This window comes from Anomalospiza imberbis, chromosome 3, assembly GCF_031753505.1.
Source record: "Anomalospiza imberbis isolate Cuckoo-Finch-1a 21T00152 chromosome 3, ASM3175350v1, whole genome shotgun sequence".
NCBI lineage: Eukaryota > Metazoa > Chordata > Aves > Passeriformes > Viduidae > Anomalospiza > Anomalospiza imberbis.
Window position 1 is genome coordinate 19,049,090 of NC_089683.1, and position 18,475 is coordinate 19,067,564.

Below are 18,475 nucleotides of genomic sequence, written 5' to 3' on the forward strand. Positions count from 1 at the left end.
TGCACTGAGGCTGTGCTGCCGTACTCAGTTTAGGCACTGTGAGACTGGCAACAAAGCCACTGCCATCATAGCTAGTAGGTACATATTTAGTTGGAAATGTATAGAAATGTATGTAAATATGTAGGTTGTTACATTTGTCTAGCAAATACTTTCCTTTTAAGAGATACAAGCTTTCATCATCAGGACAGATATTCCAGTGCAGATCTGAATAGCAGTGTGAAATCACTCAAATTCTCAAATGGGAGTAGTGTGAAGTCTTTAGGTGGACAGGTACTTGGAAGAGCCTCACTGGAAATATCTTTCCAGATGCCATAGTGACATAAAAGGTGATCTATATCTGTACATTTCCTGCATTTAACAGGTGTCTGGTACTCTGCTCTCATTCTTACAGACTTCTAGTCACATGGGCTATCTGTACACATAGATGGCAAATATACAGAAGGCACTAAACATTCTTTGCAGCTCACTGAGCGCCATTGAGTCACCATTTTCTCTTTTTTGAGGTCCACTGTATATGTGTGCTTGTCTGACAGCAGTAGCTTGATTGGGCAGGGCTGACCCTGGCTAGATGCCAGGTGTCCACCAAAGCCACTCTTATAATTTCCCTCCTGAGCTGAGATAAAGTCAGGGAGAGATAACTCACCAGTTCCCATCAAAGGCAGAACAGAGTCAACTTGGGGAAATTATTTGAATTTACCAATGAAAATCAGAGTAGGATAATGAGAAGCAAAATAAAGCCTCTTTTCCAGGGTCTACCTGCTCCCTCCAGTGGTGCAGGGAGAAAGGGAATGAGGGTTACAGGCAGTTCATCACAGGTTGATGGTTCTCCTACTGCTTCCTTCTCAGGGAAAGGAGTCCTTCCCCTTTTCCAATGTAGGGTCCCTGCCATGGGAGACAGTCCTCCATGAATTTCAATTTAAGTCTTTCCCATGGGCTTCAGTTCTTCACACTGCTGCAGCATGGGTCCCTTTCTACAGGGTGCAGCCCTTCAGGACCAGACTCCTCCAGTGTGAGCCCTCCATGGGGTCACGAGTCCTGCCAGCAAACTTGCTCCAGCATGGGTTCCTCTCTCCATGGGGCCACAGATCCTGACAGGAGTCTGTTCCAGTGCAGCCTTCCCACAGGGTCACAGCCTCCTTCAGGCATCCACTTACTCAGATGTGGGCTCCTCCACAGGCTGCAGGTGGATCTCTGCTCCACCATGGACCTCCATGGGCTGCAGGGGCACAGCTGCCTCATCATGGTCTGCACCGCTGGCTTCAGGGGAATCTCAGCTCCGGTGCCTGGAGCACCTCCTGCCCCTCCTGTTCCTCTCACATATTCTCACTCAACTCTTCTCTGTCTGCAGTTACTTCTGCCCTCTAACTTCTCTTTTTCCTTCTTAAATATGTTATCACAGAGATGTTCCTACCATCATTAATGGGCTCAGCCTTTGCCAGCAGTGGGTCCACTGTGGAGCTGGCTGGCATTTGATCTCCTGAACATGGGGGCAGTTGCTGGAAGTTGTAGCCCACCCTGCTACCAAAACCTTGCCATGCAAACCCATGGTAAATTGTTTACATTTGCCTTACTCGTTCCTTCTGAAATATGTTTTCCATTGATCACATCTTATGGGTTTTCCTGCCTTTGTCCCTTCAGTCACATCAATCAATGACTATATCCATGCTAGTGAATAAAACAGACCATAGTCCACTCATTTAATGCTGAGTTCAACTGTTGCATGATTTGGGTGCATATACAGCTAATCTTTTACCTTCAGAAATATGTTCACCACATTCAAACTCCTTGGGAATGGTCCCTAACCAGGACCTCTTCACTTCATCTGGACACTGGTGGAAAACTGCTAAATCATTGAAGTCAAAATCATGCCAGAGCCTCCCTAAGAGTATAGCAGCATGAATAATCACATTCCACTTCTCCATTTACTGTTCTGTCCCTAATTAATAGGGACAGAAGAGAATATTAATAATAGAATATTAATAATTAATAATACAAAGAGGTAAAGAATCCTTTGTATTTACTTTCTTCTTATACTATGGATTATTACTCAGCCTCCTCTGTCATGAGAACATAGGGAATGAGACAAATGTAGATTAAAAAGCTAGATGAAAGGATAAAAATAAAGGAACTAACACCCTAACTAAAAGCTTTACATTTCAGATGAAGTAAAGTCTGGCACTTGTGTGTGTAGATGTCTTTGTCCTTCCAGATTCCTTGGCATTGAACTCATTGAGAGCATAAAAAGAGAGACACGAAGAAGAAATTTCAATGATACCATATTCAGCAGTTCTCTCATCCTCTGGAATGGTAGTGATACGTGCCTCTGTCCCTTCGACCAGTCAGGTCAGCTTATCAAAGTACAAATGCTTTTTTTGCAAATCAAACACAACTATAAAAAAGTAATTAAACTTATAATGGAGACCAAAAGTAATTAAACTTATAATGGAGACCATTTACCTTAATGTAAATCATGCAGTCATAAACATATATCCCATCCAAAGCATTGGCAGTATCCCATCCTCACCAGCCTTTCCTGATATATCTTTGTCTATCCACAACCAAAGGTAGTTCCTTTTGGGTAGCTCCCCATTCCTTTCACTCAGCAGTTCCTACTGTGTCATACTGAAGATACCATTGAAATTCAGCAAGGATCAACTTGAAAATTTTGAGTAAAAGCAATAAGGATAGGATTCACCCCATCAGTTTAATTGATAATGAATCAAGATAAATAGTCACTTCTGGGGGATAATTCAGCCAATCTACTATAGATACCTAGGTTAGGATGAAAAAATCACATCCCAGGATCCTTGTTTTTGTCCATTAGCTGTAAATGGAATCTAGATGTGTAGGTCATACGGAGACATGTTCAATATGGCCAGAGATCTGATCTGAAAAAAAAAAAAAAACAGTAAAAAGAGATTATATATCCCTACACTAAGGATTCCAACTTCTCGTCTCAGTGAGAAAGAAAATATTGCTTTATGAACTGAAAATGTGTTCTTCAGGCTGCATCTTTTGTAAAGCAATGACTATGGAGAGGGATGTAGGCACAGGTCACTGTTTCTGGAGCAGTCTTAGGAATAGCCCCATGAGATGCTCCCTACCAAGAGCTCTCAGAGTGGGTGTTCTGCCATCAGTGCAGCTGGTCCTCTGCTCCCCTGCTGTCTTCCTGCTGTATCCCAGTATCTGGGGAATAGCTTTGGCTTCATCATTGCCTGGTGCCCTGCTGAGCTGTGGAACCCTGAAAGAAAGCAAGAAACTGCCAAACTCCATTGAATCATTGTAAGGCTATGAGATAAAATATCTTGCCTCCCTCATATCGACTTCCTGGGGAGAAAAAGTAGGATGAAATGAATGCCAGTCATCAGCTAAAGCCATCTCATTATCTGCCCAGACAGAAGTCAAGTTAAAACAATTAAGGGCTACCTGAACCTGATTCACAAAGTGTGGACCAGGCGGGAATGACTGGCTAAATTGTCCTGCCCTTGCAAACTCAGCATATTCATTTCTGTTCACAGATAACCTCAGCAAGTTCCTTCTCAAACCTAAACATATGCCTTCATACCAAATATTGTAGATACTGCAAACCAAACAAGCAGGCTTCATACCAATTAGGGACCTTTCCTACTTGAAGGTATGCCTGTAGGTAACCAAAAACTATTTTCTGCTGTCGCTGTGGTGGAGGAAAACAAGAAAATTCCCAGAAAATTAATTGCCTTTTGACTTTTGGAAATGATGTTTGGCTGTCAGGATGAAAATACTTGAGAAACAGAAATCAAAAGGAAAAGAAATCATTATTACATTTTATGCAGAACTTACTCTTTTGTATGTGGAGTAATAGGTCCAGTTTTGGGCTCATCAGCACAAGGTCTTGAAATATTGGAGTCCAGTGATGAACAACCAAGATGATTAAAGAGCTGGACCACATGATATGCAGAAACACTGAAAAAAAACATGTTTGTTCACTCAAGGAAGAAAAAGCTAAAGGGAGCTCTTAGGCTTCAACTACTTGTACAGAGAGTGGACAGAAGATGTTGGTGTGTAGCATAAGAGACAAGACACAAGTTGTAACAAAAAATAAATCCATTTAGAAATAAGAATGAATTTCTCACAATGACAAAAGTCAAACACTGGAATAGATTTCCCAGAGATTTTGTGGTATTTCTATCCTGGAAGACCTTGAAAGCTGAACTGACAGAACAAAGCCCCGATAATGGCTCTAAGCTGGCACTTTTTTTGAGTAGGTGTTGGACCCATAGCCTCCCGAGTTCCCTTCCAGCCTCAGCTACTGCATGATTCCGTGGCACCAGTGCATGTAACAATCTCTTAAGGTAAAAGAAAGGCAAACAGTATCTTGTGGTGAAATGACAAAATCTTAGACATATTAGCTTGAGTCAGAACCTAGATAACCTTTAAGAAGCTCTTGCAGTCTGGCACTTGAAGCAAAATTACCTCAGTCATGATCTTGTCAGAAGACCTGTCAGATATCCTTAGATCCTTTTCCAAAACTCTACTGATCCAGGTAGCTCATAGGGATTTGGATTGGGAAAACTTGGATGAATAACAAACGACAGAAAATTTTAAAAGTACGTTGCTCTGTTTTACCTGGTGCTCTCTGTCTTTATATTAATAGGAATAAACCAAGTAAGAACATCCATATTCTACCAATACTTAATGTGAACATTTGTAGATCAGGATGCTTGCTATTCATGCAGTTGTGACACAAGCAGAGGCATAATAATAGGTCATACGAATGTGAAACAAAAACAAGTGTTTCAGGGCATTGGTTATGTAAAACACCTGCCTTTAGACAAGAATGCACTGATTTGTACAGGAAACTAAATCTTCAAAATGTTTTATACCAAAATAATTTACTAATATTCTTTTAAAAATGTGTTTAAATGGCAAGAAGATGAATTAAAAAGTATTATCTTTATGTGTTAGTCTTTACGTGTTAGTAATCACTCCACAAAAGGAAAGACATTCAGATCTCTGAGGATCACTTTTGGTCCTTAGGGAAAAGTAAAAAAGAAAAAAGAAAAAAAGAAGGTAGTACTTAAATTTTCAGCAAGCAAAAACAGATAAAAATTACCTATAATAAATGAACCTCTAATAAATGAAAAGATCTAAACATAACAGAAAAAAAAGGAATTAAAAGATACATAAGGTGGCAAATTGTGCATATTTAAAGATCTATATGGGCTTGATGCACTGTAGTCCTCACTAATAATTTATAATACTGACTCCTACTGTAACATTCTTCAGCTCAGGATTTCTTGCCATGCTTAATGACTTCTACTCACCATTTATTTTACTTTGAGCATTGGTTATTAATTGAATATTATAATTGTAAGGGAGTCTAAACAATAAGTCCCAGTATTATAACTATTATAAGTAGTTGTAGCAGACTGAGGGGGAGAAGTGGAAAAATAAAAAATGGAATATAATGGAATAGCTAGAGAGAATCAATTAACTAAGTGAACGGTTAACTTTTTCTTTTGACTTCCACTAAGTATATAAGGTCCATAAAGGAAGCAGTTGTTATAACAACCAAAGTGCTTGGGTCTTTACCTATAACACTTCCAGCATAAAAAAGCATTAGGAAATTTTGCAAAGGTGAAGAAAGGATTCTTCATGCACATGGTCAACTTCAGAGTTCAGTGCATCCCTGAAATATGCATATTCAAATGCTTGGGCTCTAATCCAAATCCCATGTCAGTGGGAGTGTTTAGACTTTTAGGAGACCTTGCTTAGGTCCTTGGAGAGCTATACCTCTTCTTTCTTCCATGTGGAGTGGAGAAGTTGAGAGCTCCCTGAGTTTTCCACCTCTTCAGTTTCCTTACTCACAAGATTCTCCTCAAGACGGCAATTTACAAACAACCCCCCCCCCCATATTATGCTGTAACTTTCTAAGATTTGGAATTCATTTGTGCCAACATTGTCTTGCTAAATGTTTCTCATAGGCCAGCTATCAGAGACTGTAGTGTGGAGATGTGTGCGTGTACTTTGCATTACAGCTTCAAAGGAGAAGAACAGTGATGCAGTAGTGTCATGTGCTGAGCACTTAGGAATTGACAAGTAGCAGTGGCAAGAGCAGTGAAGTGTTTTAAATCAGGAAATGCTTCCTGGATAATGAAACCATCCATCTGGGCAGGAAGCCTGTGTGACCACATATAGGTTTAGCTTCTTAGCCATCATGTTTTCCCATGCTTGGAAGAAAAGTGAGTCATTTGATACACAGACCACAGATCTGGAAAGTCTTGTTTCTGAAGTCTTTGTCCTTTGGTAGGAATGTAGATGCTATTTCTGAAGTATCATTGCCTCTCTCTGCAGAATCTCTCAATCTAAATGCTGTGTATTTTCCTTTTCAAAAGGAAGGTGGTATTTTGCATGACTCCCTACACTGAAACCGGCAAACCATTTCTTCTGAAAAAATATTGTTTAAAATTGGATGTGATAGGAACAAAAGGAGGAAACAGTCAAGGATGTAGAGGCTGTAATTCTTATTCTCCCATGACTCCTGGTATGACATGGAAAGAGTCACTGAAGTTCTCTGTGTCTCAATTTCCCATGTGTAAAATGGGGTTAAAATACCTACCTCACAGGGGTGTTGTGAGGCTTTTAAAAATAATGTTTGTAAAGTGCTTTGAGATCCTTGGATGAAAGGTGCAATAAGAAATCAAACTATTCACTTATTTTAGCGCAATACAAGTGCACTTCTGTCAAAATGGCTAAAGGCTTCCAGCTCTTAATAGCTGTTCTACACTACTTCACTATGATTTCTTCCTGCCATTTGTTATAGCTGCTGGGAGTTAAAAAGACCAAATTATACAACCTAGAATATCTAAATTGTCATGATATTTTATGGAAGAGGGCTAGAATAATCTGATATTCTTTTTAAACCGCATTATGTATTCTTTGTCTGTGCAACCCTAAAGTTAACATAAAAAGGATATATTATAACTTTGTGCATTCTTCACCTAAACTAGCTAGCTTGTGTCTTTTTGAGAAAAACTCAATCTCTTCAATTTGTATCACTGGTTCCAAAACTTATGCAAGGGGTAGAGTAAATATTTTACCTCTCCAGGTTTTGCAGTCATTTAACAGACAGCCATTAAACAGCACACTGTAAAGGTATTTATTGAGTTAAAGATAAAATCTAAGGAATCACAGAAATGTGAAATGAAAGCAAGATTAAACTTTACAAACCTGAATCAAAGAAAAGGCATATAGTTTACATGGAGCTGCTAGTGAACCGTACTTCCTAGTAGACCCTTAACTAATACACAAACTGATTCAGTATTTAAAATTTCATTATGATAAACAGATGATACAGGTGCCTCACCAGAGCAAGCTTAGAATCCAACTGTTACTGAGGAAATGGCATACATAAATATCTTCCTCATTAAAATTAACTGCTGCATGGAGATTAGAGACATGGGTAAAATAGTTTTTAAAGAATGGAGATGCAAAAAAGGCGAAAAATTAAAATATGAGAAATTAAACTTATTCAAATATTTTGCTTTCCCACCTCTGTCATCTGGGATTAGTGCTTTACACCTTCTTCTCTTCCAATTCCTTTGCCTTCTTCACTTTATGACTGAATGGATGGGAGACCTGAAAAGGATATAGCCAAACAAGCAGAATAAAAAAAATACTGTAGTTACAGCTTTCACCTAGCTTACTTCCTCAAAAGGAATTTAGATGTCTTCTGTTATATGGTACATGATTCATATTTTGACTTTTCACTTGTGGAGGCAAGGTATAACATATTTCTCCCCTTGGTGATCATTTACAAACACATCTCCCCCTTTTTTAGAAACAATCCCTGAAACTTGGCACGTTTCAAAAGTTGGCCTATAATAGTCAATGCATACCTGAGCAGTTCTCAGGATGACTTGAGAAATTTCTTTTTTTTTTCTGCTTTATATTTCAATATCACATTGCAGCTAGATTTGGACTGATTTCACCAGTGTTTGTTGATACCTCATCCTAAACTTGAAGGCACTGGCAATTTTGGAGCTATAGCTTATTGCCTCTTTAATTACTTTGATGTTCCTTTGCTGCATCTGATTGTCTATCAGTGTAGTTACAAGAAGCACCTCCACAAAAGCCTCAATTTCTATGGAACAATCTCCTTGGCACCAGGTTTTATCCTTAATGTTTAAATTAATTTTAGACTTGTTTGTACATTTCACTTCAGAAAATTATTAGTGTATTTGCTTTTCAAATAGCACAGACTATCTGTGCTATCCACTAATCCTTCGTTGCTTTCTTCTATTCAGTTATTCAAGATGGACATTTTTCAAAGAGGAAGTGTAAGTGGCAATCCTTACTTATACACTGAAAATCTGATATTCTGATACCCTTAATTTTTGTGGCACTTAAACATAAATGTGAATTATGATGATCTTGGAAAAAACATAGTAACTAAAATAAAACCACCTTTTATGATCAAAACAGATAACCCACTACAGGCTTGGAATACCTTGTGATGTAGAAATACCATACAATCTTCCTTATTAATTATCTTTCCTCTGTATTTAAGCAGATAATATGTAAGATACAATATTTTACTGTTAGAGCATTTTTTTCTAGACATAGCCTAGTCATGAACTAGTTCTGCTGCTTAACTACAGCCTACTATCATCCCAGGATCCCTAACCACTGTGTAGAAGAAATACTATATTGTGGCTGAAACATTAATTATTGTGCTGTTTAGCTTTGTATTTACAAGCAACTCTTGATTTATTATCTTGACTACTGACATAAAAACTATTTTTATCAAACACTATTTCCTATTACCAAAATGTTAGTGCACAAGCCACCTACTACCTGAAATTTCCTATTTTGATTTGTTTAACCTAAAATATGAGCCACACTTCAGAAATTGCCATGTGTTTAGGTGTACTAGTGTTGAAAATACATCTAAGTTGAAAAGATGCTATCAGAAGTTGATGGATTAGCTCTTGAGCAGGTGTTAATTATCCTAGCTCTACTGGTTTCTTTCAGTTTGCACCAGCTGAAAAACTGACCTAGCATGTCACCGTAATGACAGATCTAGGAACTTTCTTGTCCAGTGCTGGAAAATGTTGAAACACAGCTTGGGTAGCCAATTATCAAAATACAAGTTATGCAGTGTTCATTACTCCATAATTATGAATGTGTGTTTTGAGACTGGGTCTAATAGTGACATAACTGAGTGTACATGAGATACCAGAAGATGCTTTCTGAATGACATTCATCTGACTGAATATGGGTATCTTTAAAGTGGGCATCATGTCTAAGTCCCTTTGTTGTCAATGAAGAGAAACAGTCACTTCTAGTGGTTATCAGTTTTATTGTCAATAAGGTATCTTAACCAGATCAGGTGGGCTGTGTCCATAAAGTGTCTGCTTCTCTTACTGACTAAGGATGGAACCATGGATGTAGATGTAAGTGTAGGTGTCTGCCTTGCTCATGTCTAAAGTTAGGTGAGGTGAATCTCCTCCTCACTGCCTCTTATTGGCTCCATCTTATTAAGCTCTCCCTATGTTATTCAACAGTTAGTAGAAAAAAAGCTGAGTTAAATGTGGTAACTGCACCATTCTGTTACAGTACACAGAACAGTAAATAACAGCCCTATCATACATATATGGCTATAAAATTTGGGCTAGCGTATTTACTTAAAATTATATTGTGCATATAATTCCTTCTATCCTCCTTTCATATAACAACGCTTTTAAAATTCTTAACTTCTCCACACTTGAACTGAGAGATTTTGATTTTACTGATGGATCTACTAAGTAAAATGCCATTTTAATATTTTTGTATAGCTATTGGTCAACTAGTGATAATGGTGTGTATGGTGTTAAAAATATGACTTTTCCTTCTTGGAGTATACTCTTTCTCTTTTGGTGAATGGCATTCGTCAGTAAGAGAATAAATCCACTACTACTCACTCCTTTGCCATCTACCATATTTACAGGAAATACAGGAGTGAGAAAAGTTGGAAACATAGGCAATTATGTCATCTGAATAATGTGATTTTAATAAATCCCATAAAACTGTGAATATAGAAGTGAAAGGAGAAACATAAGTATTTATGCCATAATATTTAGCAGTAGTAGTAATTAGCATTTTGATTGCCTTTTTCTTATCGGTTCTGTGAAAGAAATTCATGTGAATAGCAAATAAACAAAAATAGGCCTATGGACTATAGAGAATTCAGTTCAAATGGGTCAGCCATAGTGTTCTAAAATTGCTGTATGATTAACAATATTTGACATGCAGTTTGTTTTCTGTCCATGCGATTGCAACAACAGTTCCAATTGTAGCCACTTTTTTCTTTTCTTTTCCTTTTTCTTTCTTTCTTTGTTTCTTTCTTTGTTTCTGTTTTTTATGCAGAAGACCATCAAATGAATTGTCACAATACTCGAATAATGCAAGACACAGAAAAAGACGATAACAATAATGATGAGTATGATAATTACGATGAACTGGTGGCCAAGTCATTGTTAAATCTTGGCAAAATTGCAGAGGATGCAGCATACAGAGCCAGGACAGAATCAGAAATGAACAGCAATACATCTAATAGTCTGGAAGATGATAGTGACAAAAATGAAAATATTGGTCGAAAAAGTGAGCTGAGTTTAGATTTAGACAGTGATGTTGTTAGGGAAACAGTGGACTCCCTTAAATTATTAGCACAAGGACATGGTGTAGTGCTTTCAGAAAATATTAATGACAGAAATTATGCAGACAATACTTCACAGCAAGACAATAGGAATATGAACTTTGTAATGCTAGGGAAGCCTGTGAACAATGGACTAACAGAAAAAATAGTGGAGGAGAGTGATGAAGAGGTGTGTCTCAGCAGTTTGGAGTGCTTAAGGAACCAGTGTTTTGATCTGGCTAGGAAACTCAGTGAGACAAACCCACAGGAAAGAAATCAACAGCAAAACATGAACACTCGTCAGCATGTCAGGCAAGAAGATGACTTCCAAGGAAGAACACCAGACCGGAATTACTCTGATATGATGAACCTAATGAGGCTTGAAGAACAGTTGAGCCCCAGATCTAGGACTTTTTCTAGCTGTGCCAAGGAGGATGGTTGTCATGAAAGAGACGATGATACCACCTCTATTACTTCAGATAGGTCTGAAGAAGTGTTTGATATGACAAAAGGTAACTTAACCCTGCTTGAGAAAGCAATTGCTTTGGAAACAGAGAGAGCAAAAGCCATGAGAGAAAAAATGGCAGTGGAAGCTGGAAGGAGGGATAATATGAGATCATTTGAGGAGCAGTCTCCAAGACACCTTTCTGGAGATGACAGGAAGCCTAAACCAAGTGACGGCCATGTCAAAAAGCCATATTATGGTAAAGGTAATATTTCTATATACCGTATGTTATGTCATGAGAAAGTGTGAGCTAACATGTTAAGTTTTTGCATAGATTTCTGAAATGAAGTTATTAATTCCACATAATGGGAACTTTATTAAAATTGTAGTATGACATGATTGTAACATCGCATCATGCTATGATTATAAAATGAAAAAACTCATTCTGCAGTGTTAGAAACATGTATATTATATCATTGGCTAAATTAAAAAAGCAACTTCTCAGGGAAACAAAACAAGAGATCATGTTGAAAGAGGCAAAGATTTTTCTCAAGGTTTTAATATATTTTATAGTAATAATTAAAAAAGAGAATTGTGTTGCAAACTATATTGAAGGGGGAGGTTATGTAGCAGATAGTCAATCAGCTATGAAGTGCATATATTACAGATTGGATTGGGTAGGTGGCATCATGACTTATAAAATTATCATCAAATGACAGTTATTGATGAAGCCTCTTCTGTCTAAAATGTAGAATTGCCTGGTAGAAATTGAACAGTATCAAAATGACCGATAACATAAGATAAGGACAGTGACTTCGCATTAATTATTTTAAGATAGTAAGGTAATAGAAACCATTTGCTATGCAAGGCATGGTGTGGCCTGGGCTGAGATCAATAGCAATTTCTTTCTTATGTGCATTCCACTTCACTGGTTTCATTCCATTGTGGAAACAGTTAAGGTGCTGCCTTGACCATAATTTAATACAAGAGAAACAGAAAAAAACCCAATAAAACCAAACCAAACAACAACAACAAAAAAATCCCAACAGACTAAAGGTTACCTTTAGAATGCCTTTTAATTTGCAGGATTATCATGGTGATGGTGTGTTTCTATTTTGACACCCCTCTTTAACGTGTTTACATCTGTATATGTAGGGCCATGTTGTATTAAGTGTTCAATACTTCCTGAGATTCATTGAACACCCCTGATTCCCATTGACTTTAGTGGAAGTTGAGGACGTGGTATTTCTTGGGAGATGCTAAACAGGGACTAGGTTTATCTTATATTTGTTGTAAAAATATTCGGTTTGCTTTCTACAATTGAGATGGTGGGCATTTTTCTCTTTTTTTATAAATCCCTGTTTTGAAAAAGTTATCTGCCTGTGACATTCATGTAGGCAGACAGCATCTTGATCCAAGAAAGTTTTGGTCATTTTTCACAAGCCTTAAACAAAAGTAATGATCAGTCTTTTAGAAAAGCATGTAAATTACTGATGTCAAGCACTGCTGCAATGTATTTTAGTGAAGTTTTGTTTGTTCTAACCACAAATATATAGTCCAGTGTATGGTGTAGTTACTTCGGGCATTTGGGGAAGACATCTTTATTTAGTTAGTGTATTACTGCATAGCCATGTGGATGTTGTGCTAAATGTTGTTCATATATGACCTATTATGGATGCATTTCCCCGTGAGTATATGACTCTAAAAACACAGAAAACATGGCAAACAAAAAGTAATTTTTGAACAATTTTTAAATTCTGGTATTGCCCAGCCTTTCCAGTCTATATATGGCTGGGAAAACATTTTTGCATATAGGCCTGCTGTCTCCAAAAATCCTATATTATTTCTGAGCGTGAGAAGTGTGTGGATACCCTATTTTAGAAAATTCTATAGCATCTTTGAACCATCCTATTTCTTGGGGGCTGCAGGCTGAATTGGTAATAGGTCCAAGGCTCAACCAGGGACTAAATACTGTGGGAGTTTGGACCATGAAACTTTGTGGAGTGGATCATTCTTCAACTTCTTATTATAAAAAGAAAAAAATATTCCCTTATTAAAAACAAACAAACAAACAAACCAAACCAAACCAACAACAACAACAAAAAACCTAAACCCCCAAAAAAACCTAAATTAAAAAAAAAAACAATCAAAAAAACACAACAACAAGAAAACCAAACCAAACCAAAACAACAAAACTGTGGGAAAAATTCTGGTAGTTGTTGAGAGAAGAAGCTTGAAGTAAGACAGTTGCTTGTATCATTTGTTCTCGAGTCAGATGTGATCTTCCAAATACTGCTGGAAGACATACTTATGGAGATGTATGATATTGTTAGGTGGAAACTTTCTTGGAAACATTGCAGTGAAAACTGCCTCTTGGCTTCAAAGATCACTGAAACAACCATTAAGAGACAATTAACCGTTTTCACCCTGCCACTTTAAGCTTTCTAAACAGGTTTTCGTCTGAAATTTTTGCATTTTGAAACCTTTTAAAGTCCTTTGACAACCTTCACTCAAGAAATACTTCCATTGTGGCAAGGAGTGAGAAAAGGTTGAAGAGTTCAGTAAAACTGCAATATTTCTCCCAAATATCAGAAGAGGATTTTCAGAACAGTATCCAGCGTTTTGTATAAAGTTGTGAAAAGTTTACTCAAATGTCTTCCATTAAAAGCAATGGGAAATTGTGCAAGTGCAATTTTATGCAAGTTTTGAAATCATTAAGAGTAGTATACAGCATCTTTTCTGAGTCATTAGACCATAAAGGCTCTTAAGGATCTGATGTAGATGTGAATACAGAGCAGGATTTGCTTGACGCTGTAGGATGCAAGTGTCTAGATCCTCAGCTGCTCTAAATTACAATACCTTCACTGACTTTGGTGGAGTTCTAACAATGTTGAGTAGCTTAAGTTCCTCTAGTTAAAAGTCTCTAAAAAGCCATTATGGTCTATTAATCATCTACATTTTTTGCAGTCCTTGAATACTGTTATATTTACATAATTTATATTTCATTTACATTATCTATTCACTTATCTAATACTTTTACACATCCCAAAGTACTTGACTTGATGAGTTGCTTAGAGTTGTGTATGTATGTAGCTGTGGGCTTGCTGTTCTAGTGGTCTCAGCACAGGCCTATCTGGCAGGAATTCAAATCCCTCCTCTGACATTTGCTCCTTCTGTGGCCTTGGGTTTAACTTCTTGATCTCTTTCTTCAATTTCCTGATGTATGAGATTATGGTCTTTCCAGGAGTGTTGTGATAACTGTATAGCACATTGGAGATAGATTTATATTTGTTTTTTATTTGTTGTTAAAGAGCATGGAACAAAGAACTGTGCTCTACAGTCCACATGCAAGTTAAGTAACATAAAACTATCATAATTAGGGGTTCTATTTGCAAAATACAAGGTTTAAATATAATATTATATTTTAAGAATGAGTTTAAGACACGGAGAGTCATTACAAAGAGCTAAAGATTTTCTGTAAAATGAAGCTGTTTTGGAAGAACTTGAAAAGTATATATAAAACCTATCAGAAGGAATTCAGGGAAAGATAAGTCCAAAACAGAATGTGAACTCTGGATTGTATTAATTCATGATGAAAAGAATGGGTTGCCTGTGAAGTTCTCCAAGTACTGAAATTTCCCCCTGTTGTACTGAGGGTTCTGATTGTTGAAGCTGTGATGGAATTTAATGTAAAAAAGGCTTACTGGAAAACAAGTAGCAAAATCTTATTTTACGGAGATGAAAGCATCTTCAGTATTTATACTGAAGCAGAGAAATTACAAGAGCAACATAAAATTATTAAAGGAGGATAGTTCAGATTGGGTATTGAAAGAAATGATGGACTAAAAAAGATATTGGTGATCTTGAACCAAAACTGTAGCAGTTTGAGTATCCTGCATTTTATCCTTTTAATACTGATATGAAAATCAGCATTAATGTCCAAAACCTGGCAACTGTGGTCAAGATGATAAGATGGAATTTGTATCATGTGCTTGTCTGGAAGAATAGATGTTCTACAGATGTTCTGTTAAAGGAAATAAGCAGATGAAGTTGTTTAAGAAATTTCTAAATCAGGATTAATGTCACCAGTATTCCATTACATCATTGGCAGAAAACTTTATTTTGTGGAAAAAAATGTCTAGTTTGACATTTCTTTGATTTGTAGTCAGAAGATCCAACAACATTCTAAAAGGTCATTAACCTTTCAAGCATATTAATATTCAAATATTACATATGCATGTTGGGAATGGCCCAGATTTACAGTGCAAGTGATACTTTCAGTAATTCTGATTACAATGTTTACTCCACCATAATTTATTGAAGATCAAGGAATATTTATGTAATTTTACCACTTTGTAAGGAATTTAAAGAAAACAAGAGTAATTTCCTCATAGTGCCTTGGAAAAGGGATTTTTGTGGAATCATTATGCTGAAGAGCCGGGTTTGCTACTCTCAGGACATTGAACTGCTATGACAGGACATTTGCAGACCTTAACACATGAGGCAAATAAGAATGTAAAGAAGGGAAACTCCAACTAAACAGTTTCCAAATGACCTTTCACCCTTGAGCTAATGCTTGCCAGCAGAACATTGATTGACAATGGTACAGCTTTGCTATAAAAAGTTCATTTTCCAATCACTGTGAATGGATATTGCTGTGATCATGGGAGCCTGCAGTCTGAGAAGAAGATGACAGGATAAAAGTGACGGAACTGTGATAAGAAGTAGAAGGGGTTTCTTTTTTTTTCCAGTTTTCATAATAACATTTCCCAAAGAGTAAATGACATGATTAAATGAACCTTCTTACAGAAATGTGAAAAGACTCATTCACTTGACACATTTGTTGTAAATTATAGATCCCTCAAGAACAGAAAAGAAAGAGAGCAAATGTCCTACCCCTGGGTGTGATGGAACTGGCCATGTAACGGGGCTTTACCCCCATCACCGCAGTTTGTCAGGATGCCCACACAAAGATAGGGTCCCTCCAGAAAGTAAGTTCACATTCTTTCATGGAAACTGGGGATAAAACTACAAAAACTTTTCTAGCATGCTTTTTAAAACTTTTATTTAAAAAATTAATTTCATTTTTCAGTATGGTTTGTCTCAAGTTAGTCAACTGTTCTGTGTTATACTTTTTCCTTTATTCCATCATTTCCATTCTTTACTAACTTTACACTAAAAGAACAACTTTTAAAGCTGTATTCTTTGATTTTGAGAATCCTAGGTTATTTTTTAATAGACATATTTAGTCAACAGAGAAAAAGGTTTCCAGAAGATGTGCACTGCTTTTGCTTCTGCGTGCTAATGTCACTTCAACTGTCCTTATTGTCTTGTACAGGAATAATTATTCCTGAGAAACTTGCAACCCCTTTCCTTTGTTATCATTGTGTCTGAAACATAATTTATATTAAACTAGTGCATATTATAAAAAATAATAATTTGGCTGTTTACTTAGCTACAGAACTCAGGATTTTGAGCAAACAATCCCTTTCAGTCACATGCCATGTCAGCAAATTCTGTGTGTAGGAAGTTCACCCATGAGCTCATGGACACCCACCTAAAGGCAGAGGGCTTCATTTCTGGAAGTCACCTCCTTGGCTGGTGAAATCAGCATAGTTCTATTAAAGCTAATTACTCTGTGCTGACTTTCATCAGGAATTGTCTAGCTAAGATGCAATTCTCTTTCAGTTTTAAAATGGAGTTATGGATTCCATTCCATATGGACCTAAAATCCTCACTGTCCATCAGCACTTCTAGACTTAACCTCAGTGAATTTGCAACAGCCTTAAGGAAATATTATAAAGACAGTCAAAACTAAAATGGTCCCCAGTTTCCAAAAGAAAGTAGATTCTGATGGACAGGAAAACAGAAGTAGATTAGCACTGCAAGAGTGGCAGACATAACAAGTCTCCTATTTCCTGGTACAGTGGCTTCTTCCAGAAGTAAAGTAATGAGGAAGTGCTTTAGGAAACTTTGCTGTAGTTTGGTTGGTATCTGAATACAGTAGAACAAATAAAGTAATTTCTCTGCTTTCCAAGACCCTGTAATTTTCTGAAACACCAATATTTATTCAGATGCTCAAAGTTCTATCATTTTTTCAAATGGTAAATAAAAAGCTCTTTAGAAGACTTTGTAAATCAAAGAAGAATATAGCTTTAAACTGTTTGCATGCTCTTGTACCTACTAAAATGACAAAGGTGAGCTCATCTCTTTTTTTCCTGTGATGTTGGCCTTGTGAAGCATGTTTCAAGAACAGCTTTAAATATTAGGAATTTCAGAGTGAAGCTTTTTCATCTATACACATTTTATCACACTGATAATGGGGTGATGATGATGATGGTTATCTTTTAATGACTATACATTATTTAATTTTCAAGTCTCTGAACAGCTTTTATTCAGTTCTTAACTCAGTCAGCGTATCTACTGATTTTATTAGATTTTTTTTTTTTTGAGTGAGAACTAAATACAGGCTTCCAGACCACTTCCTGTGTGAGAAAATGAGAACTTCACAAGGGCTGGATAGCCTTTTTCCATTGAGTGATGTACTACTATCCAGCTCCGAAACATGGATTCAGATATGCCTCATGTCATAAAAAACTCTTCAGTGTTCCCAAAAAGTTCTTGATAATTTGGCCCTTCATAGCATGAGCTTTATAATTTAGAGAGGTACTGCTCTGAGCAGCCTTGGAGTAAGTTTTCCATCCAGCTTGCAGTGGATGCGGATGTAAATCAGTTTACTTGCTTAAGCTTGTACCACTTATTTCTTTTTTACATTTTTTTCTGCCATCCCTCAATTTTTAAGTATTTAATTTTGGTTCTTAATATTTTGAAAAAAAATATCCACATTTGTAGAGAACACAAGTGGAAAATAAAGGGTCCATTCTGCTTGCTGTGTAGATATGAATGATGTATCTATGTGGAAGCAAGCAGAACTGGCCCCCCTAGCTCAATCGGGCTGCCTTGTAGTTAGGGTTAAATTCTGTTCAGGGTTGTACTGAGGTGTGTTTCAAATAATTCAATCTTCTACCAGTATAACTTGAGAGCAGATTTTCAGTTCATGAGTTTGATACTGTGTTTTTAAAGCTATGTATTAAGAATACATACATTTTCTGAAAGAATTTTTCCAGTCTGTAATTTTGTTTTGTATGGTTGCTAGCTCACCCTTTACTGTTGAGCTGATCTTTGCTCAGTGGTTTTGTATGAAGAAGATGTTGGGCGTCTTCTGCTTCACTGTTGCACCAGAGATGCATTTGTTTATAGGTTCTGTTACCTCCATAACTTTCACTGTTGCCCTGTGTTAATGAGCATAGGGTCACAATACTTACTTTCCTCATCAGGCTTTATTGGCTATGTGTGTCACGTGTATTTTGAGGAAT

General features: G+C 36.9%; 1 protein-coding gene across 19 annotated transcripts in view; it reads left to right on the forward strand.

Annotated features, from left to right (window-relative positions):
* MYT1L (myelin transcription factor 1 like) overlaps positions 1-18,475 on the forward strand; it is a 316,920-nt gene that overhangs the window by 222,716 nt on the left and 75,729 nt on the right. For 11 of the 19 annotated variants that reach the window (XR_010997011.1, XM_068183536.1, XM_068183538.1 and 8 more), the window contains 2 exons: positions 10,387-11,364; positions 15,956-16,090. Coding sequence is in view for 18 of the 19 variants with exons in the window: in XM_068183536.1 (XP_068039637.1) it covers positions 10,387-11,364; positions 15,956-16,090 (1,113 nt within the window). In the remaining variant the exon portion in view is untranslated. The remainder of the gene's footprint in view (positions 1-10,386; positions 11,365-15,955; positions 16,091-18,475) is intronic. The other 8 variants (XM_068183542.1, XM_068183553.1, XM_068183545.1 and 5 more) reach the window with 3 other exon arrangements.